Here is a 23,993-nt window from a genome sequence, read left to right as displayed (position 1 = left end):
CCCAAAAATGTGGAAAACTGCCCAGGTATGTCCTGTCCACAAAAATTCAGCCAAAACTAATCCGGTCGATTACCGACCCATCTGACTGTTCTCAATCATCAGCAAATTGATGGAAGGTGTTGTCGACAGTGCTATCAAGCGGCACTTACTCATAAATAACCTGCTCACTGATGTGCAGTTTGGGTTCTGCCAAGACCACTCAGCTCCAGACCTCATTACAGCCTTGGTTCAAAGATGGACAAAGCTGAATTCCAGAGGTGAGAATAACTGCCCTTGACATCAAGACAGCATTTGACCGCGTGTGGCATTAAGGAGCCAATGGGAATAAGGGGAAAAACTCTCCACTGGCTGGAGGCATATCTAACATAAAGGAAAATGGTTGTGGCGGTTGGAGGCCAATCACCTCAGGACATCACTGCAGGAGTTCTTCAGGATAGTGTCCTAGGCACAACCATCTTTAGCTGTTGCATCAATGGCCATCCCGCCATCATAAGGTCAGAAGTAGGGATGTTCGCCAAAGATTGTAGAGTATTCAGTTCCATTCGCAACTCCTCAGATGATGAAGCAGCCTATGTCCGCATGCAGAAAGACCTGGATGACATTTAGGCTTGGGCTGATGTGGCAAGTAACATTTGTGCCACAATGACTATCTGCAACAAGAGAGCGTCTAACCACTATCATTAACATTCAATGGCATTACCATCGCTGAATACCCCACCATCAACATCCTGGGGGTCACCATTGAAACGGAAGGTTGTCAGCAACCAAACTGGCAACCCGGGTCACCACAACCAGCGAAACGACCAACCGAAACCAACTCAGCAGAAACCGAAGAATTCGACATTTATTTCCACTCTACAATCTACTTCTGAATGACCAACAGGTGAGAAATTACCAAAAAGGACTAACTAAAACTATTCCTAACCAAAGAAAGTGGGTATTTACCCCATACATCCAAAACGCAACTTACCGCATCACCGGACTCACCCCAACTGAAGACTGCGCAGTCCGAAGCCCTCTTCTCCGTCCGGGGTACGGCACGCCTAGAACCCCGAAACCGCGATTCACCGGCAATTGTCAAAAAGGGAATTGGTGAGCATAGCCCCTGCACCCCCAGAGCTATAACTTAGTTAGTTAGGGGAATTGGGAGGGGGAGGCTGGGATAACTCGTGTAAATGTATCTGCATTCTCCTCTTTACCCCATTTAGAGTTTAAGCCGTATTCTTTTCCCCACAGGCTGCATGTTGACAATTTATTCAATGTGTTGTACCCTTCAGTGTGTATTGGTATTACTATTCTGTGTGTGTCATTAAAGGTATGCCTTTTATTTCCTTTTAAACACAATAAAGCCATACCTGCTTCCTACCTTGAAACCGATTGTTTGTCCAATTCTGTCACAGTCCCTTCATAATTCCAGAGTCTGGAACCAAGGTTGTGGGAGCAATTCGCAACCGCTCATATAAGGTCAGAAGGGAAAGCTGACCCCCCCCCCGAAGACCACCCCTTACATAATGGCGACCACGAAGGGACTCTGGGGCAAGGGACGTGATAAGAGAGAGACTGGTTTTAGGAAAAGAAGCAAAATGGAAGAGGGGATTTCCTCGTATGTGGCTAAGGGGTGGGTACTCGATCTATTGTATGCTGAGCATCCAGAAGATGCTGCAGCTCAATGGACCGAGAGCAAGGACCATAAAAGGTCGATAGAGAAGGCCCTTTGGCTAATTTGCCTTCAGCAACAGATCCAGCTTCTAGATGAGGAGAATGAGAAATTAAAGGGAGTATTGAGGCAGGCAGAAGAGAGGTCCAGTGCAAGGGCCACAGTCATGGAAAGGCTGTGGACCCAGGTGGGGCAGTTAAAGGAAAGTAGAAAGCTCACTAAAGAAAGGCACAAAACCCAACTAGACCTTTTACAGTGTCAGATTATTGAAGCCAAGAATAGCGAACTGGCGTTGCGGGAAGAGAATTCCTGCCTCGCCAAGCAAGTTAAAGAGTAAGGGGAGAGGGTGAGAGACATTCAGGTAGCCTATAAGGTAGCCAGTACCAAGGAATTTGAGGCAGGAGAGCACGGCCCCTGCCAGCAGCAGATCCAAAGCTTGAACCTTGCTCTATCCCGGGCTAAAGGCATGGTGTGCCTGATAAACCCGGGTTTAGCCCAGGAACACCTGGTAGAGCAAGGAGAAACCCCTCAGTCACCGCCTGCAGCTCCCGGTAACGGCCTGGGGCAGCAGGGGTGTCAGCCAGAGTGCGGGGCAGGCAAGGATTGCGAACTACCAACACCGGCGGCCCCGAGTTTTAACTCGGCTGGGCAACAAGGGGAAGCGGGCGAGCCAATACAAGGAGGGACGGAACCAGGGCCAATGCACCTGGTCCGGCAGCAGAAGTTTGGCCCGCCTGGCACCAATGGGGCAGCAGGATCCCTAGAAAGCAACTTCGTAGTCCCCCACGACACCCAAAATCTGAGGGCTATGATAGGCCAGCTAAGTAAGCTCACCCAACAGAGGGATCCCTCGGTACACTTCCTGGAAGTGGAACACACAGGGGATATTAACGGGTGCGATGATTCGGAGCAGGCTAAGCTGTTGCTCTTCTCGCTAGACACCAAGCTATGCCATTCCCTCTCTGCAGACAGCAGAAAGGGGCGAAACACGTACGCTACGGTTAAGGAGGAGGTTCCAGAGGCCATGGGTATGAACGACAGGAGTCCTTTCTCCCGAGTGGAGAAAACAGTGCAGCTCTATGGGAAGACTCCACAGGCTTTCGCTCACAGGTTGTGGCCGGTCTACGAAAGGGCCTGTAGTGGGGTTCTTGACCGGGCCCACCTGGCCCCTAACGAGCAGGCTCACTGGCTCCGCAGCCTGGTGGCAAACAGCCTACCTGGAGTAAAGGCAAAAGCCGAGGCCTGGTTCGATCCAAGAGATCCCAGAACCACCGAGGAGACAGTGGTCAGACAGTTGACCTTGGTTTACTGGAACGGTGGAGAGACAGAGGAGCCCTCCTCTAAAGGGAAGGTCCATGAGATTAAACCCAGCCAAGGTAAGCGAGAGTGACATCAGGAAGGTGGGAACCCTCCCCACAAAGGAGGCGAGTGCTTTGGGTGTGGGAAAAGTGGGCACTGGAGGAAGGACTGTAAGAACCCCTGGAAAGAGACTAAGGGAAAGGCCACTCCAACCCCAGCCCGTAAGGCCGGGGCAGGAACACCCGACTCATATGAGACACTCATAGCCGCCATACAGACACTCATAAACAGACAGGGAGCAGTAGCTATCGCAACCGGTGCAGTAGCCGGTACGGTAAAACCCTCTGCTCCAACCCACCCAGATGCATGACTAGAGCCAGCGCAGCCTGTGTACCTGTGTTCCCGAGAGTACAATGCCTGGAAGAGAACGTGCGTTACGATGGAGGTGGAGAAAGTGAAAGGGACAAACCTGCTAGATATTGGTGCTTCCAGCACCCTTGTATATGCAGATAACCCAGCTACCTCACCTCTATCGAACGGGGTCCCGTACAGTCTAGTGGGGTTCACAGGCAATGAGCAAACTGGTTCATTTTCCATCCCGCTCACCATTCAGTTAGGGACACTCAAAACCAAATGGAAGTGTGTCCTGATGAAATGGTAGCAGAAGGGAAAAGGGATCCTGGGAGCTGATTTTATCATTACCACCAGATCCTAGTGGATCTCAGGAACCACTGTCTATGGGGAGCCATAGTGACTGACAGGGAAAGTGAGGTGGCGGTGATCCCAGAAAAAGGGGCCAAGGGAACGTTGTGTTCCGTGAAGCCAAAGGAGGGTTACGACTTGGAATTACTGGTCAGTAACACCTCAGTGGAGTACCAGGCATATGTACGGGCACACCTTGCAGCATTTGCCACCCACAAACATGACTGTGGTAGGGTAACGGGGGTGGAAGTTAGTATAGTAGGGGACCCCATGACCCGACCACAAAAGCAATATAACTTCCCCAGGGAGGCAGAGGCAGACCTGACAACGGCGCTGGGATCACTGGTAGAGCAAGGGGTGTTAAGACCGATAGTTACCCATGTGAACTCTCCACTGTGGCCGTTTAAGAAACCGGACAACTCATGGAGGGCCACCGTGGACTATCGAGTACTAAATAAGAATATCCCTGCCTGTGCACCCACTGTAGCAGCCGTAGCGGATCTCATAGGGAGTATTCCAGCATCCGCGACCACTTTCACGGTGCTGGACATTTCAAATAGGTTCTGGTCCATTCCTTTAAAACGGGAGGACCAGTGCAAGTTCGCCTTTACCTTTAAGGGCCAACAATACACGTGGAACTGTCTTCTCCAAGGCTTCCACACAGCCCCAGCATTTTTCACCAATGTATGGCGAACTGTTTAAAGGGCTTTAGCAGACCCCAGCAGTTGGTGCAGTATGTGGATGACCTGCTTCTGTTCACTGATCAGGGGGAGGAGCATGGCCCACTGCTGGCTGAGCTGCTGGAGCTGCTAAAAGAAGAAGGGTTTAAAGTAAACCCCAAGAAGGCACAGATCGGCCAGAAGGAAGTCAAATTCCTGGGGCTGACTGTGCATGCTGGGGAAAGGGCCATAGACAAGGCTAGAAGGGAGGCAGTACGGGAGTTACCGGCCCCCAACACAGTGACAGGGGTAAGATCCTTTCTAGGACTCACCGGGTACTGCAGAGACTTCATTGAGGATTATGCAGCCACCGCAGCCCCTCTGCACAGGCTCCTACACAAGGGTGTAGAGTGGGACTGGGATGAAGGTTGTGAGGCAGCATTTAATCAGCTCAAAAGGACTTGCAGACCGCTCCAGCCTTAGGAGTGATAGATGTAGGAAAGGAGTTTTTCCTGGAGGTGGCAGCCAGCGGGGACAGTTTGAGCTCAGTGCTGCTTCAAGAGCGGCACGGCCAGCTGAGGCCAGTGATTTACTCCTCCAGGATCCTCACAGATGTGGAGAAGGGGTACTCCAACTGTGAGAGACACCTCCTAGCCACACATTGGGCAGTGAAAAGATCCTTGATATTCACGGGAGGGTCTCCTCTAACACTCCTAACCCACCACACACCTACTCAGATGCTCCTAGATGGGAGGATTAAGGACGGGACGGTGAACAGTGCCCGCATTGCTCGCTGGACCCTGCTCCTCTCCCAGATGGACCTCAGAGTAGAAGGCCCCCGTGAGCCAAGGCTCGCAGCCAACCTAATCTACCCAGAGAAAGCCCACAGGTGCTCCTTAGAAGGGGTATGGGAAGTGAACATTGGCCTTCGGGCTGGGTTACACCCTACAGGCCGGGACATCTACGTGGATGGGTCCAGCACGGTATCTGCTGGCGAGCGACTAACTGGGTGTGGAGTCTATGACCCAAGGGCAGGTATTGCCCTGGCAATCAAGCTCCCCAGCACCATGAGCGCCCAGCATGCTGAACTGTCCGCCGTAATGTACGTGGTGACCCATCCTGAGGAATTCCCTACCCCGTACACGATTTGCTCGGACAGTATGTTCACCTGCAATTCGTGTATGGAGTACCTGGCTATCTGGTCCCGTCGCGGATACACGTCCGCTGACGGGAGACCCCTGGCAATCAAGCCCCTGCTGGAGAAAATCATGACAGCAGTGGGGGAAGAAGGAAAGGTCTACATACATAAGGTGAAGGCCCATTTAAAAACCGAACCCCGTGCAGAGGGAAACCAACAGGCTGACAAACTGGCCAAAGAAGGTGCCCGCACGGGAAAGTTCTGGGACCCCTATGACACCAGCCGCATAGCAGCGGTCAAGAATAAGAACAGGGCAGCAGAGAGAACAGGGATAGCTTATGCCCCGAACTTAAAAACAGTTCAGGTACAGGACCCGGTCCTGAAAGCTGTCCTGAGCGCGTTAGCTAGAGGAGAGAGAGTAGAAGGTCCATACGACACAGCAGCCATTACCATTAAGGAAGGCATGCTGTTTAAAGAGGGACAATGGGTCGTGCCACAGCAACACCAGAGGGAATTCCTAAAACTGGCCCATGAGGGTCCAGGAGCGGGACACCCCGGGCCTGAGACCACCTGGCAACGGGTGGAACAGGCAGGATGGTGGCCGAGACTCAGGGAGGACGTCCGCGAGTTCTGTGCGAACTGCCTGGTGTGTGCTGCGAACAACCCTGACCCCCCAGAAAAGGAAGGTGTCCCTAGGACACGTCAGGAGGGTAGAGGGACCATGGCAGTCAATTCAAATTGACTACATCGGGCCCCTACCCACCGCCCAGGGAGGCTACAAATACTGCCTAGTCCTGGTGGACGTGTTCTCAAAATGGGTTGAAGCCTTCCCCTGCCGAACAGCCACCGCACTCGGGACAGCTAAGATTCTAGTGAGGGAAGTGTTGTCCCGGTGGGGACTCCCACAGTATGTGGAGTCGGACCAGGGGAGCTATTTCACCGGGCAGGTAATGCAGGCAACCCTTAAGGTGCTCAGCATTGAGGGGAAATGGCACGTTGCCCACAACCCACAGTCATCTGGTATTGTGGAGCGTTTAAACCGCACCATTAAAGAAAGGCTGCGGAAGGAGACGGGAGACTCACCCCAAAAGTGGGTGGAGGTCTTACTGTTGGTCCTAATGGAGATCCGAGCCAGCCAGTCAAAGAGCACCGGGTATTCCCCATACGAGCTCATGACTGGCCGGATCATGCGGACCCCCACCCATGTCCTAGCCCCGGTGCTCACAGAAGGTCTGCTCAGAGAGGTGAACCGGGACCGGTTTGTCAGGAACCTGTTTGAACACCTCAAACAGATTCACTGGCAGGTTGCTAGTAACATGGGCAGACAGCATTGGAGTAACCGATTGCTGCTAGAACCCAGCAAACACCACGAATGGGAGATAGAGGACCAGGTCATGGTGAGGAACTATGTTCGGGTAGGGGTTTTTGAAGCATTATATATGGGGCCATACAGCATTGTCGACAAGGCAAGTCCAATGGTCTATGCCATAAAGCTGCCCCGCCGTACTAAGTGGTTCCACATTAACCAGTGCAAGCTGTACAACCCAGGGTCAGCCAAGCACAGAGGGCAGCCGGGAGGGGTGAACCGTCCTCAGGATGGAGACCCTCCGTTGGCCGCCCCCGATGGTGGAGAGCCCACAGGGAATGTGGCAGGCTCAGAAACCGTGCCTATAGGGGCGGTGAATTGCACTACTGGAGGGACTATCCCACCCATCGTTTGCGATTCGGACGTGCCCCCAGTAATCCAAGCCCTGAGAAGGACCCTCCGTACACCACGGCCAAAGATACCGTGGTCACCGGCATCTGAGCCTCAGCGATTCTACCCTAGGAGAAGGGCAGTCCGACAGGGAAGGCCAAAGGTCAGAAGTACAGAGGCCGCTCAGAGTATGGACCCCCAGCCAGTCGCCTCCAGCGGTGAGGGTCTCACAGGAGCAGCAGCACGAGCTGTCCCAGAGACAAGGGTCTCCAGCTCACAGGCTGTGGGGAAACCCTTGCATCCAGGCGGCTATCAGCCTGCACAAGGCATGGGCCTGACAGGGATTAACCAGGCCACCCGGAGACGGGTGGCGGTTGTACATAGCTCTAATTTTTAGTTTAAGGCAGCTGAATGCACCGTTTTACATTTTAAATTTAGTTTAGAATTAAGGTTAATGTTGCAGTAATGTTTAGGTGATTGTTTTGAGTTTGTCTTGTGTGTCAGCCAGCCTGAGAGCAGTTCTCAAGGGCAGGATCCAGACATTACCGGGTGATGGACAAACCTCAGGAGACCAATTGATGTTGTTTAATTTTAATCTATGTTTTTTCCTTCTGTAATGTGGTTGTACATTGCCTACATGCTGGTGAATATAATGTAACTGAAATGAAATGTAACTGTGCTGAAATGCAATTGTAGTGATTGAACCCCCTCCAAGCTGGGAGGGTGTAAATGTAAAAGGTTTGTACCTGTAAAGGGAAAAGTGTGTATCTATGGTGATGTTGCATAAGTGTAATGCATATTTTGGGTATTAGTTTAGTTAATTTACGGGGAAGGTTATCTCTTGGGAGTCAGGAACTTTGGTCATCTGGAAGATGATACCATAAGTGGTATGGTATCACAGGGGGGAATGTAGAATTTACAAATATTTCGCAAAGATTCCTGGTACCTTTCCCCTGCAGAGGAGAAGAATCCCTTTCTGGACTTTTAAAATGGAAGGAAAAACTTCGGGACACAAATTAGTTTAAAGGGGCAGACGAGGCCTGCAGGGCATTCATGGAGGCCGCCCCCCCCCCACCCCCCCCACCCCCCCCACAGTGTTTGGACTCATAGGAAAGGGAATTTAATTTGGAACTATCTACCAGAAAGTTTGAAATCCTAAAGTGCACATGGAAGAAACTACGAACTTTAATCGAATTTGGGATTTTTAAAAGGTGAATATTGGGTCTGCAAGAAAAGGGGTGGGGTCAATCTCTAAAGGGCCAGTTTGACATTGGAGCTAATCAAATTGTCTGGGAACTGTTTACCCTCGAAACCTGTCCCTAGAAGACATTTACATTTTAACAATCGACCATGGAAGAAACATTATCCACCACACCCAGAGGATCCAAATGTCACATACATATTCCAACACCTTTTCAACAGGCATAGAAATATCTAGCTCAGGCCAGACTATCACAATGGACAAGAGCTCATCAACTCAGAAAAGCCTATCAACACCAGATTAAAACCACTTAATCAAGTTTCAGTTAGTTGGGCTGCAAAATTGAAACAAAGAGCTGGGCCAGATTTGGTGGGAGATAAGAAAGCCTTTTTGGGTTATATCTATTCCCAGTTTTACAAGGAAAAGAACTCAAGCAGCCGAAGGTGGGGAGTGAAGAAATGGAGTGGTGAAGAAAACTACAAGTAACCATCAAGGACCGACCGAGCACGAGGCCCACAAAACGGAAGGTTGTCAGCAACCAAATTGACAACCCGGGCCACCACAACCAGCAAAACGACCAACCGAAACCAACTCAGCAAAAACCGAAGAATCGACATTAATTTCCACTCTACAATCTACTTCTGAACAACCAATGGGTGAAAAATGACCAAAAAGGACTAACTAAAACTATTCCTAACCAAAGAAAGTGGGTATTTACCCCATACATCCAAAACGCAACTTACCGCATCAGCAGACTCACCCCAACTGAAGACTATGCAGTCCGAAGTCCTCTCCTCCGTCCGGAGTACGGCTCACCTAGAAGGCCAAGTGCAGCGAACCCCGAAACCACAATTCACCGACAGCTGTCAAAAAGGGGAATGGTGAGTATAGCCCCTGAAACCCCACAGCTATAACTTAGTTAGTTAGGGGAATTGGGAGGGGGAGGCTGGGATAACTTGTGTAAATGTATCTGCATTCTCCTCTTTACCACATTTAGAGTTTAAGCTGTATTCTTTTCCCCACAGGCTGTATGTTGACAATTTATTCAATGTGTTGTACCCCTCAGTATGTATTGGTATTACGATTCTGTGTGTGTTATTAAAGGTGTGACTTTTACTTCCTTTTAAACACAATAAAGGCATACCTGCTTCCAACTTTGAAACTGATTGTCTGTCCAAGTCTGTCACAGTCCCTTCATAATTCCAGAGTTTAGAACCAAGGGTGTGGGAGCGATTCGAAACCGCTCATATAAGGTCAGAAGGGAAAGCTGATGCGTCCCCAGCCCTCCTAAAAACACCCCTTACAAGTGTTACCGGTGAATGAGTCCATTTGAAAGTTTGACCCAAAACACCCCGATCCCCTCTTTGGCCATGACAGTGCCGGGAAGCCACTTGGGACCTTGCCCATAATTTAATACAAATACAGGATCATTGACTTCAATCTCGCGTGACACATTAGGGCTATCATGGTATGCATTTTGTTCAAGCTGCCTGCTCGCTACCTGTTCATGTAGATCAGGGTGAACTAACAAGAGCCTTGTCTTAAGTGCTCTTTTCATGAGCAGTTTAGCAGGTGGGATTCCAGTGAGTGAGTGTGGTCTCATGCAGTAGCTAAGCAGGACTCGGGATAGGTGAGTCTGCAGTGAGCCTTCAGTTACCCTCTTCAAGCCTTGCTTGATGGTTTGCACTGCTCTCTCTGTTTGACCATTGGACGCTGGTTTAAACAGGGCAGATGTGACATGTTTGATCCCGTTACGGGTCATGAATTCTTTGAAATCAGCACTGGTAAAACATGGCCCATTGTCGCTCACCAGGACATCAGGTAAGCCATGTGTGGCAAACATGGCCCGCAGGCTTTCAGTGGTGGCAGCGGACATGCTAGCCGACATTATCTCACATTCAATCCACTTGGAGTATGCATCTACAACCACAAGGAACATTTTATCCAAGAACAGACCACTTGGAGTACGCATCTACAACCACAAGGAACATTTTATCCAAGAACAGGCCGACATAGTCGATGTGTACCCTAGACCACGGTTTGGAGGGACAAGACCATAAACTTAGCGGCACCTCCCTGGGTACATTGCTTAACTGCGAGCATGTATTACATCTGTGAACGCAGAACTTCAAATCCGCATTGATACCTGGCCACCACACGTGGGATCTGGCTATCGCTTTCATCATTACGATGCCTGGGTGGGTACTGTGGAGATCATTGATGAAGGTGTCTCTGCCCTTCTTGGGGACCACTACTCGATTGCCCCACAGAAAGCAGTCTGCCTGTATAGACATTTCATCTTTATGCCGCTGGAACTAATTTATCTCTTCCTGCATTTCCACTGGGACACTGGACCAGCTCCCGTGTAGCACACAGCTTTTGACTAGAGATAATAAGGGGTCCTGGCTTGTCCAGGTTTTGATCTGCCGGGCAGTGACGGGTGATTGCTCACTCTCAAATGCTTCCATAACCATGGCTAGATCAGCGGGCTGCGCCATTTCCACCCCTGTGGTGGGCAATGGCATCCTACTGAGAGCATCGGCGCAGTTTTCTGTTCCTGGCCTGTGGCGGATAGCATAGTTGTATGCAGACAATGTGAACGCCCATCTCTGGATGCGGGCCGATGCGTTGGTATTTATCCCTTTACTCTCGGAAAACAGGGATATAAGTGGCTTATGGTCAGTTTCCAATTCGAATTTTAGCCCAAACAGGTAATGATGCATTTTCTTAACCCCATAGACACATGCTAATGCTTCTTTTTCAATCATGCTGTAGGCTCTCTCAGCCTTAGACAGACTCTTGGATGCATAAGCAACCGGTTGCAGTTTCCCAAAATCATTACCTTGTTGCAATACACACCCGACGCCATATGACGATGCATCACATGCTAGTACCAAACGTTTACATGGATCATACAACACAAGCAATTTGTTTGAGTATAACAATTTTCTCACTTTTACAAAGGCATTTTCTTGGCCTTTGCCCCAAACCCATTTGCCCCCTTTTCGTAGTAAGACATGCAGTGGTTCTAGCAGGGTGCTCAGACCCGGTAAGAAATTACCAAAGTAGTTCAAAAGTCCCAGAAACGACCGCAACTCCGTTACGTTCTGTGGCCTCGGTGCGTTCTCGATTGCCCCCGTTGGTTTGCCTGATGCCATCCGCCGCAATCCTCCTTCCCAGGAACTCCACTTCAGGTGCAAGGAAAACGCTCTGTGCGTTTTAACCTGAAACCCACGCAAATCGACTAAGAACCTCCTCCAGGTTCTGCAGGTGCTCGACTGTGTTCTGATCTGTGACCAAGCTGTCGTCCTGGAAGACTACAGTGTGCGGGACCGACTTCAGTAAACTTTCCATGTTTCTCTGGAATATCGCCGCCGCTGATCGAATTCCAAACAGGCATCTGTTATAAACAAAATGACCTTTGTGTGTGTTGATGCAGGTGAGGGCCTTCGATGATTCCTCCAGTTCCTGCATCATGTAGGCTGAAGTCAGATCCAGCTTCGTGAATGTCTTTCCTCCCGCCAGCGTTGCAAAGAGGTCATCGGCTTTTGGTAATGGGTATTGGTCCTGCAGGGAGAAACGATTGATAGTTACTTTGCAATCGTCATAGATTCTGACGGTGCCGTCTCCCTTGAGGACTGGGACAATAGGACTGGCCCACTCGCTGAACTCGATCGGTGAAATGATGCCCTCTCATTGCAGCCAGTCTAGCTCGATCTCTACCCTTTCTCTCATCATGTACGGTATTGCTCTCGACTTGTGATGGATGGGTCGTGCCCCCGGAATTAGTTGGATCTGCATTTTTGCTCCTTGGAATTTCCCGATGCCTTTTTCGAACAGCAAAGGAAATTTGTTTAAGACCTGGGCACACGAAGTGTCGTCAGCTTGGCGATATCGATCGGACGTCGTCCCAGCTCCAGCATAGCTTTTCCAGCCAGCTCCTGCCGAGCAGTGTGGGACCATCGCCCGGTACCACGCAGAGTGGTAGCTTGTGCACCGCTCCTTCGTAGCAGATCTTTATGGTAGCAATGCCGATTACAGGAATCAATTCTTTGTGTAACTTCTTAGTCTCATGCGAACTGGAGTTAAGACTGGCCTTGAGGCCTTGTTGCACATTTCGAAAGTCTTTTTGCCCATGATGGACTGGCTCGCGCCTGTGTCCAGCTCCATTTAGTTCAACATTCAGCATTATCGGGGGACAATTCGTGATGAATGTGTGCATCCCATGTACATCTGCCTCTTCTATCTGAGGCTCTGGTTCATAGTGATCCTCTGTGGATCTGTCCTCCTCTGCAACATGATGGTTTGCAGGTTTAACAGGCTTAGCAGCTCGCCTGCACACTCGTTGGAGATGTCCCGTTGTTCCACAGCCCTTGCAAACATATCCTTTGAATTGGCATGAATGGAAACGATGATCACCCCTGCAGCGCCAACAAGGTGTTAATGGCTTTGCATTCATCACCCTTGATGGTGGACTCTGAGACATCTGCGGACTTGTAGCTGCAGGTATGTGTGACCTGCCCTGTATGTAACGATTCGAAAACAACATCACTTTGTTCACAGTACTTGTAGCAGCACTTGTGTGCTGAGAGATTTACTTAGTATTGTCACTGGTGGCAATGAACTATCGCTATGGCCTTACTCAAGGTTGGGGTCTCTACAGTCAGAAGCTTGCGAAGTATGGTTTCGTGGCCAATGTCAAGAACGAAAAAGTCTCTGAGCACGTGCTCCAAATTTCCTTCAAATTCGCAATGTCTTGCAAGGCGTCTCAGTTCGGCGACATAACTTGCCACTTCCTGGCCTTCAGAATTTTTGTAGGTGTAGAACCGGTACCTCGCCATCAGAATGCTTTCCTTCGGGTTCAAATGCTCTCGGACCAGTGTGCACAAATCGTCATATGATTTCTCCGTGGATTTCGCTGGAGTGAGCAGATTCTTCATGAGGCCATACGTTGGTGTCCCACAGACGGTGAGGAGGATCGCCCTTCGTTTGGCAGCGCTCTCATCCCCATCTAGCTCGTTGGCCACAAAATATTGGTCGAGTCGCTCCACAAAAGTTTCCCAATCATCTCCCTCTGAAAATTTCTCCAGGATGCCCACTGTTCGCTGCATCTTTGGGTTCGCTATTTGTAACTCGTCACGAGTTGTTGAGTATGGAGAAAGAGTCAGACTGAACACTGTGAGCTCAAAGTAAAGTGTGACCTTAGTCTTTTTAATACCTTCTTAAATACCTGTGCTCCCAAGGGATTATGGGATCCCTTGCGACTCCGGGAAATGAGCCCTCTGGTTGCTGTACAGAGTAAATACAAGTCCACATATATAACAAATACTGTGGCTACAAAGTCAGGTCAGGGGTTGTGTATTCTGCAGCGAGTGTCTCAGCTCCTGACTCCCCAAAACCTTTCCATCATCTACAAGGCACAAGTCAGGAGTGTGATGGAATACTCTCCACTTGCCTGGATGAGTGCAGCTCATTCAAGAAGCTCAGGACCATCCAGGACAAAGCAGCTTGCTTGATTGGTACTCTACCCACCGCCTTAAACATTCACTCCTTCACACTGTGGCTGCAATGTGTACCATCTACAAGATACACTGCAGCAACTCTCCAAGACTTCTTCGTCAGCACTTCCCAAACCCACGACCTCTACCAGCTAGAAGGACAAGGGCAGCAGGTGCATGGGAACACCATCATCTCCAAGTTTTTCTCCAAGTTACACACCATCCTGACTTTAAAATATATCGCCGTTCCCTCATAGTTGCTTGGTTAAAATCCTGGAACTCCCTCCCGAACAGCACTGTGGGAGTACCTTCACCACACGGACTGCAACAGTTCAAGAAGGCAGCTCACCACCACCTTCTCAAGGGAAATTTGGGTTGGGCACTAAATGCTGGTCTTGCCAGAGACACCCACATCCCCAGAACGATTAAAATAAACTCTCAACCAAACCAAGGACATAGAAACATAGAAAACATAGAAAATAGGTGCAGGAGTAGGCCATTCGGCCCTTCGAGTCACACCTCCATTCAGTAAGATCATGACTGATCATTCACCTCAGTACCCCTTTCCTGCTTTCTCTCCATACCCCTTTGATCCCTTTAGCCGTAAGGGCCACACCAAAACTCCCTCTTGAATATATCTAACGAACTGGCATCAACAACTCTCTGCGGTAGAGAATTCCACAGGTTCACAATTCTCTGAGTGAAGAAGTTTCTCCTCATCTCAGTCCTAAATGGCTTACCCCTTATCCTGAGACTGTGACTCCAGGTTCTGGACTTTCCCAACATCGGGAATATTCTTCCTGCATCTAACCTGTACTTTCCTGTCAGAATTTTATATGTTTCTATGAGATCCCCTCTCATTCTTCCAAACTCCAGTGAATACAGGCCCAGTTGATCCAGTCTCTCCTCATATGTCAGTCCTGCCATCCCGGGAATCAGTCTGGTGAACCTTCGCTGCACTCCCTCAATAGTAAGAACATCCATCCTCAGATTAGGAGACCAAAACTGAATACAATATTCCAGGTGAGGTCTCACCAAGGCTCTGTGCAACTGCAGTAAGACCTCCCTGCTCCTATACTCAAATCCATTAGCTATGAAGGCCAACATGCCATTTGCCTTCTTCACCACCTGCTGTATCTGCATGCCAACTTTCAATGAATGATGTACCATGACACCCAGGTCTCGTTGCATCTCCCCTTTTCCTAATCTGTCGCCATTCAGATAATATTCTGACTTCATGTTTTTGCCACCAAAGTGGAAAACCTCACATTTATCCACATTATACTGCATCTGCCATGCATTTGCCCACTCACCTAACCTGTCCAAGTCACCCTGCAGCCTCTTAGCATCCTCCTCACAGCTCACACCACCATCCAGCTTAGTGTCATCTGCAAACTTGGAGATATTACACTCAATTCCTTCATCTAAATCATTGATGTATATTGCGAATATCTGGGGTCCCAGCACTGAGCCCTGCGGCACCCCACTAGTCAATGCCTGCCATTCTGAAAAGGACCCGTTTATCCTGACTCTCTGCTTCCTGTCTGCCAACCAGCTCTCTATCCACGTCAATACATTACCCCCCAATACCATGTGCTTTAATTTTGCACACTAATCTCTTGTGCGGGACCTTGTCAAAAGCCTTTTGAAAGTCCAAATACACCATAAGCACTGGATCTCCCTTATCCACTCTACTAGTTACATCCTAAAAAAATTCTAAAAACATAGAAACATAGAAAATAGGTGCAGGAGTAAGCCATTCGGCCCTTTGAGCCTGCACCACCATTCGATAAGATCATGGCTGATCATTCCCTCAGTATCCCTTTCCTGCTTTCTCTCCATACCCCTTGATCCCCTTCGCTGTAAGGGCCATATCTAATTCCCTCTTGAATATATCCAATGAACTGGCATCAACAACTCTCTGCGGCAGGGAATTCCACAAGCTAACAACTCTCTGAGTGAAGAAGTTTCTCCTCATCTCAGTCTTAAATGGCCTACCCCTTATCCTAAGACTGTGTCCCCTGGTTCTGGACATCCCCAACATCGGGAACAATCTACCCACATCTAATCTGTCAAGTCCCGTCAGAATCTTGTATGTTTCTATGAGATTCCCTCTCATCCTTCTAAACTCCAAAGTATAAAGGCCCAGTTGATCCAATCTCTCCTCATATGTCAGTCGAGCCATCCTGGGAATAAGTCTGGTGAACCTTCGCTGCACTCCCTCAATAGCAAGAACGTCCTTCCTCAGATTGGGAGACCAAAACTGAACACAATATTCCAGGTGAGGCCTCACCAAGGCCCTGTACAACTGCAGTAAGACCTCCTTGCTCCTATACTCAAATCCCTTAGCTATGAAGGCCAACATTTCATTTGCCTTCTTTACCGTCTGCTGTACCTGTATGCCAACTTTCAATGACTGATGAACCATGACACCCAGGTCTTGTTGCACCGCCACTTTTCCTAATCTGCCACCATTCAGATAATATTCTGTCTTTGCATTTTTGCCCCCAAAGTGGATAACCTTACATTTATCCACATTATACTGCATTTGTCCACTCACCTAACCTGTCTAAGTCACCCTGCAGCCTCTTAGCATCCCCCTCACAGCTCACACCGCCACCGAATTTAGTGTCATCTGCAAACTTGGAGATATTACACTCAATTCCTTCATCCAAATCATTAATGTATATTGTAAAGAGCTGGGGTCCCAGCACTGAGCCCTGCAGCATTCCAATAGTCATTGCCTGCCATTCTGAAAAGGACCTGTTTATCCCGTCTCTCTGCTTCCTGTCTGCCAACCAGTTCTCTATCCACGTCAATACATTACCCCCAATACCATGTGCTTTAATTTTGCACAACAATCTCTTGTGTGGGACCTTGTCAAAAGCCTTTTGAAAGTCCAAATACACCACATCCACTAGTTCTCCCTTGTCCACTCTACTAGTTACATCCTCAAAAAATTCCAGAAGATTTGTCAAGCATGATTTCCCCTTTGTAAATCCATGCTGGCTTGGACTGATCCTGTCACTGCTTTCCAAATGCGCTGCTATTTCATCCTTAATAATTGATTCCAACATTTTCCCTACTACTGATGTCAGGCTAACCGATTTATAATTACCCACTTTCTCTCTACCTCCCTTTTTAAAAAGTGGTGTTACATTAGCTACCCTCCAGTCCATAGGAACTGATCCCGAGTCGATAGACTGTTGGAAAATGATCACCAATGCATCCACTATTTCGAGGGCCATTTCCTTAAGTACTCTGGGATGCAGACTATCAGGCCCTGGGGATTTATCCCATCAATTTCCCTAACACAATTTCCCGCCTAATAAGGATATCCTTCAGTTCCTCCTTCTCACTAGACCCTCGGTCCCCTAGTACTTCCGGAAGGTTGTTTGTGTCTTCCTTCGTGAAGACAGAACCAAAGTATTTGTTCAATTGATCTGCCATTTCTTTGTTCCTCCCATTATAAATTCACCTGAATCCGACTGCAAGGGACCTACGTTTGTTTTCACTAATTTTTTTCTCTTCACATATCTATAGAAGCTTTTGCAGTCAGTTTTTATATGTTCCCGGCAAGCTTCTTCTCTTACTTTATTTTCCCCCTCTTAATTAAACCCTTTGTCCTCCTCTGCTGAATTCTAAATTTCTCCCAGTCCTCAGGTTTGTTGCTTTTTCTGGCCAATTTATATGCCTCTTGCTTGGATTTAACACTATCCTTAATTTCCCTTGTTCGCCACAGTTGAGCCACCTTCCCTGTTTTATTTTTACTCCAGACAGGGATGTACAATTGCTGAAGTTCATCCATGTGATCTTTAAATGTTTGCCATTGCCTATCTACCGTCAACCCTTTAAGTATCATTTGCCAGTCTATTCTAGCGAATTCACGCCTCAAACCGTCGAAGTTACCTTTTCTTAAGTCCATCCTAATCAAGAATTCTACCATGTTATGGTCACTCTTCGCCAAGGGGTCTCACACAACAAGATTGCTAATTAGTCCTTTCTCATTACATATCATCCAGTCTAGGATGGCCAGCTCCCTCGACATATTGGTCTAGAAAACCATCCCTAATACACTCCAGGAAATCCTCCTCCACCGCATTGCTACCAGTTTGATTAGCCCAATCAATATGTAGATTAAAGTCACCCATGATAACTACTGTACCTTTATTGCATGCATCCCTGATTTCTTGTTTGATGCTGTCCCCAACCTTACGACTATTGTTTGGTGGTCTGTACACAACTCCCACTAGCGTTTTCTGCCCCTTGGTATTCCGCAGCTCCACCCATACCGATTCCACATCATCCAAGCTAATGTTCTTTCTTATGATTCCATTAATTTCCTCTTTAACCAGCAATGCCATCCCGCCTCCTTTTCCTTTCTGTCTATCCTTCCTAAATGTTGAATACCCTTGGATGTTGAGTTCCCAGCCTTGGTCACCCTGGAGCCATGTCTCTGTGATGCCAACTGCTATCTGCGCAGTTAATTCATCTACCTTATTCCGAATACTCCTCGCATTGAGGCACAGAGCCTTCAAGCTTGTCTTTCTAACACCCTTTGCCCCTTTAGAATTTTGTGTAATGTGGCTCTTTTTGCTTTTTGCCTTCGGTTTCTCTGCCCTCCACTTTTACTTTTCTTCTTTCTATCTTTTGCTTCTGGCCCCCATTCTACTTCCCACTGTCTCCCTGCATAGGTTCCCATCCCTCTCCATATTAGTTTAACTCCTCCTCAACAGCACTAGCAAACACTCCCCAGAGGACATTGGTTCCAGTCCTGCCCAGGTGCAGACCGTCCGGTGTGTACTGGTCCCACCTCCCCCAGAACCGGTTCCAATGTCCTAGGAATTTGAATCCCTCCCTTCTGCACCACTCCTCAAGCCACGTATTCATCTGAGCTATCCTGTGATTCCTACTCTGACTAGCACATAGCACTGGTAGCAATCCTGAGATTACTACTTTTGAGGTCCTACTTTTTAATTTAGCTCTTAGCTCCCTAAATTCAGCTTGTAGGACCTCATCCCTTTTTTTACCTAATCGTTGGTACCTATATGCACCACGACAACTGGCTGTTCACCCTCCCTTTTCAGAATGCCCTGCACCCGCTCTGAGACATCCTTGACCCTTGCACCAGGGAGGCAACATACCATCCTGAAGTCTCGGTTGCGGCCGCAGAAACGTCTATCTATTCCCCTTACAAATGAATCCCCTATAACTATAGCTCTCCCACTCTTTTTCCTGCCCTCCTGTGCAGCAGAGCCACCCATGGTGCCATGAACTTGGCTGCTGCTGCCCTCCCCTGGTGAGTCATCTCCCCCCATCAGTACTCAAAGCGATGTATCTGTTTTGCAGGGGGATGACCACAGGGGACCCCTGCACTACCTTCCTTGCACTGCTCTTCCTATTGGTCATCCATTCCCTATCTGGCTGTGTACCCTTTTCCTGCAGTAAGACAAACTCACTAAACATTCTATTCACATCATTCTCAGCATCGTGCATGCTCCAGAGTGAATCCACCCGCAGCTCCAGTGCTGCAATGTGGTCCATCAGGAGCTGTAGCCGGATACGCTTCCTGCACACGTAGTCATCAGGGACACTGGAAGCGTCCCTGACTTCCCACAAAGTACAGGAGGAGCATAACACGTGTCTGAGCTCTCCTGCCATGACTTAACCCCTAGATAAACTTAATTTGGCAACAACAAGGCTAAAAGGTTACTTCCTGATAAAGAAATGAAAAAGAAAAACTACGTACCAATCACCAGCCAATCAATTACCCCCTTGGCTGTGACATCACCTTTCAATTTCTTTCTACTTCTTTTTGCCTTCTCTCCCTGTTGCAGCTGCACAGGCTGCCCTTTATAGGCCTCTCCTCCGACCTCCCGACGACGCTGCTTCCCACTGGCCTCAGCGACCACGAACCTGCTGGGCCTTTATATGCCTCTCCTCCAACCTCCCGACGACGCTGCTCCCCGCTGGCCTCAGAAGATTTGTCAAGCATGATTTCCCTTTCATAAATCCATGCTGACTTGGACCGATCCTGTCACTGCTTTCCAAATGCGCTGCTATTTCATCTTTAATAATTGATGGTGCCAGAAAGCCAGCTGGGCCAGACTGGCCTGGCAGCAGCTGAAGCGCCACAGCTGTGCCCTCAGAAACCCCACCTCCCTGAAGTTGTCCGCCAGCCTAGATGGAAAAGTGCCGAATGAATGAGTGTCATAGAAAGACAACGTTGTGGCAGCTGCTAGCAAAACTGCCACGGATTTGCATCATCCTTCTGCAGTGATCACACCAGTTGAACATTGATGGAGGTGAAGCCTTCCTGTTCACATAAACTGTTGGCTCATCTTCTGAAGTCCTAATAGCATAAGTGCATTAATTAAGTCATGGATTCTGCTGCAGATCCCAGGGATTCTTAGTCTGGCTGTTTTCATCCAACACAAGAGTAATGTACTGTTTTTTCTCTGGCAAGGAGGGCATTGGTGATGTAGCTGGGAGATGTAGAATGTCTGCTGTAGCACCCAGGAAGCAAGAAAGCAGAGGATGGTGGTGACTTTGAGAACCACTGACAAAGTATGGGCCCCTGATCCAGCAGGCAGTAGGTCCTGCAGGAACAGGCTGCATAGGTCAGTGACCGCCTTCCTAGTGAAGGCCTCATCCTTAGAAATATGCAAGAATGTAACTTTAGGCCTATCGACTCTGTGGGCTTGGTAAGGCTGTCTCTTAGCAGCTGCCCCCTCTACCCTGCTGCCTTCTAACAAGTCCAGTTGCTGCTTGTTCTTGTTCTTCAGGCTGCTGCTGCTCTTCCTCCAACTGTTTGCCCATCCAAAGGAGTGAAGCAAAAACAACACCTGTGGTAAGCAGTGAGTGCTTAATGAGGGTAGGAAACAGGATAAAATCAGAAATAAGTAAACTGTAAATTCAAAAACTGCCTTGGAAATGCACTACTCACAAAGGCACACATATCCTCATGAGCCAAGTGCTTGTAAGTGAGTGCAACGTTTAATGCAGTTTGCAATCAGGTCAGTCAGTTTATGAAGCCTATGCTGTTAAATTTAACTCAGCAGGTTTGCAGCTGGTTGGGATGACCTGCAAGTTAAAATCGCATTTTGGTCCAAGTGGCATTGGACCCCTATTTGAATGCAGTTATGAGGAACCTGCCTCTTTCTGGTGGCTGCATTTATGACTGAGTCAGCTCCACAGTAAAAATGTCCTACCCCATTGAGGGCCAAGAACGGAGAGGTACTCATCAAGGACAGAGAGGCAGTCAGTGCCCACTGCAAGGATCACTTCGAAGATCTCCTTAACCGAGACTCTGTCTTCAACGTGAGTATCCTCGACTCCATCCCGCAGCATGCTACCCGACTCCGCCTTAGCACAACCTCAGCCCGGCATGAGGTTGAAAAGGCCATCTGACAACTGAAGAACAACAAGGCCTCAGGAGAAAAATTCAAGAAAAATGCAGGGAGTAGCACCAACCTCTGTATATAGCCTTCTTTGACCTCACAAAGGTCTTCGATACTGAGAACCGTGAGGGATTATGGAGTGTCCTCCTCAAATTCGGCTGCCCTCAAAAGTTTGTCACCATCCTCCGCCTGCTTCACGCTGACATGCAAGCCGTGATCCTGACCAACGGATCCACCACGGACTCAATTCATATACGGACTGGGGTCAAGCAAGGCTGTGGCATCGCACCAACGCTCTTCTCAATCTTCCTTGCTTCAATCTCACCCTCAATAAGCACCCCACTGGAGTGGAATTAATCTACAGAACAGATGGGAAATTATTCAACCTCCGTCACCTCCAGTCCAGTTCCAAGGTCATCCCATCCTCTGTCATTGATTTACAGTATGCAAACGACGCCTGCATTTGCACACACTCAGAGGTCGAACTCCAAGCCATCGTCAATACCTTCCCCGAAGTGTACGAGAGTATGGGCCTTACATTAAACATCCATAAGATAAAGGTTCTCTTCCAATCTTCCCCGCCACACAGTACTGCCCACCGATTATCAAGATCCATGACGAGGCCTTGGACAACGTGGACCACTTTCCATACCTTGGGAGTCTACTGTCAACAAGGGCAGACATCGATGATGAAGTCCAACACCGCCTTCAGTGTGCCAACACAGCCTTCAGTTGCCTGAAGAAGAGAGTGTTTGAAGACCAGGATCTCAAACCCGGAACCAAGTTTATGGTCTAAGAGCAGTAGTGATACCCGCCCTCCTATATGCTTCAGAGACATGGACTATGTACAGCAGGCACCTCAACATACTGGAGAAGTACCACCAATGCTGCCTCCACAAGATCCTGCAAATCCATTGGCAGGATAGGCACAACATCAATGTTCTCACTCAGGCCAACATCGAAGCATTGACCACACTCGACCAGCTCCGATGGACGGGCCACATCATCTGCATGCCTGACACTAGACTCCCAAAACAAGTGCTCTACTCAGAGCAAGCGAGTCCCAGGTGGGCAGAGGAAACGCTTCAATGACACCCTCAAAGCCTCCTTGAAAAAATGCAACATCCCCACCGACACCTGGGAATCCCTGGCCCAAGGCCACTCAAAGTGGACTAGAAGCATCTGGGAAGGCGCCGAACATTTCGAGTCTCTTCGCCGGGAACACGCTGAAGCCAAGCGAAAACAGCAGAAGGGGCGCACGATAACCCAAGTACCCTTCCCACCCGTTCCTTCAACCAGCAGCCCCACCTTTGATAGAGACTGTAGGTTCCGCATTGGTTTCATTAGTCACCTGAGAATTCATATTAGTGTTGAAGCAAGTCATTCTCGACTCCGAGGGACTGCCTAAGAGAGAAAAATGGTGGTCTTGGGTTTTCTGGTGGGAATGATTGATTTTCGCAATTTGAACCGTTCATTTGTCCTGTACTCGCCAGTCGGTTCAAATTTGGGCAGTTGCCTCAGTATTCACAAAAACATATGCTAGTGGGAATGAAAAGGTGCGAGGAAGAGATGAAACAATGCAAGATATCTCTTACTTGCTTAATAGTGCTGAATAGGATAACTATGGATGAGGAAGTAGTATTGGAAAAAATTGGTGGAACTCAAAGTGGGAAAGGCACCAGGCCGTGATGGCACACATCCTGAAATGCTGAGGGAAATCAGAGGAAAGAGCAGTGGCTCTGACAATCTTGCAAACATCGTTGGATATGGAAGTTGTGCTAGATCATTGGAGGATTGCCAATGTAATATCTTTGTTCAAAAAGGGAGAAAGGGATAAAATAAGTAATTTAACAATCTAACACCAGACATGAGTAAGTTTCCAGAGGCAATAATACAGGATGAAATTAGTACTCACCCAGAAAGGCACAGATTAATTAATGGAAGCCACCTAAGATTTGTAATAGGCAAATCATGTTTTATAAGTTGAATTGAGGAAATAACAGAGTGTATTGATAAATAAAATGCAGTTTTAATGCAGGGACCATTACACCTTTCAATATATAAAGTGATATGGACTTGAGAATAAGGGGCACAATTTCAACATGAAAAATAGGGAACATGAAGAAAACTGTAAGTAACTTCAGGACAACAAAGACATATTTGTACAGAGAGATATCAGAAGAAATTTAGTGCTGAGAATTGAGAGGTGATACATTCTCGGTGGAAGAATTAAAGAGAAGACATATACATTAAATATCAAAACTTTAAAAGGAGTAAAGCAACAGACATATTTAGTGGTTCACATACACAAATCTTTAAAATGGGAGGACAAGTTGATAAAGCTGTAAAATAAGCATGAGATCTTGGGTTTTATGGATAAGGGTATAACTTAAAAAAGTAAAGTGGTAATACTAAACCTATATAAATTATTGGTTATGCTGTTGTTTGAGTATTATATACAGTTTTGGTTGCAATACTTCAGGAAAGATGTCAATGCTATGAAGAAAGTGCAAAAGAGATTTACTAAAATTGTATCAGGGATGAGAGGCTTTAGTTTTGAGTGAAGACTAGAGAACTGGGGCTATTTTCATTAAAACAAAGACAGTTAAGAAGAGATCTGATAGGGGTGTTTAAAATTACAAGTGGTTTTGATAAGGTAAATAGGGAAAAAGTATTTCTACTATCTACCCAAGAATGCTAAAGGCAATGCTAAAACCCATTTTAGCATTTCCCAGCTGGGATC

General features: G+C 48.1%; 1 protein-coding gene across 1 annotated transcript in view; it reads left to right on the top strand.

Annotated features, from left to right (window-relative positions):
* The window catches only part of cngb3.1 (cyclic nucleotide gated channel subunit beta 3, tandem duplicate 1), a 283,664-nt gene extending 262,983 nt beyond the window's left edge, over positions 1–20,681 (top strand). The window contains exon 15 of the mRNA XM_070886506.1: positions 20,636–20,681. Coding sequence (XP_070742607.1) covers positions 20,636–20,681 — 46 coding nt within the window. The remainder of the gene's footprint in view (positions 1–20,635) is intronic.
* Positions 20,682–23,993: the final 3,312 nt, after the last annotated feature.

Source organism: Pristiophorus japonicus, chromosome 1 (assembly GCF_044704955.1).
Source record: "Pristiophorus japonicus isolate sPriJap1 chromosome 1, sPriJap1.hap1, whole genome shotgun sequence".
NCBI classification, from domain to species: domain Eukaryota; kingdom Metazoa; phylum Chordata; class Chondrichthyes; family Pristiophoridae; genus Pristiophorus; species Pristiophorus japonicus.
Note: the sequence above shows the minus strand (reverse complement) of the source record. Positions and strands in the feature narration are given on the sequence as shown.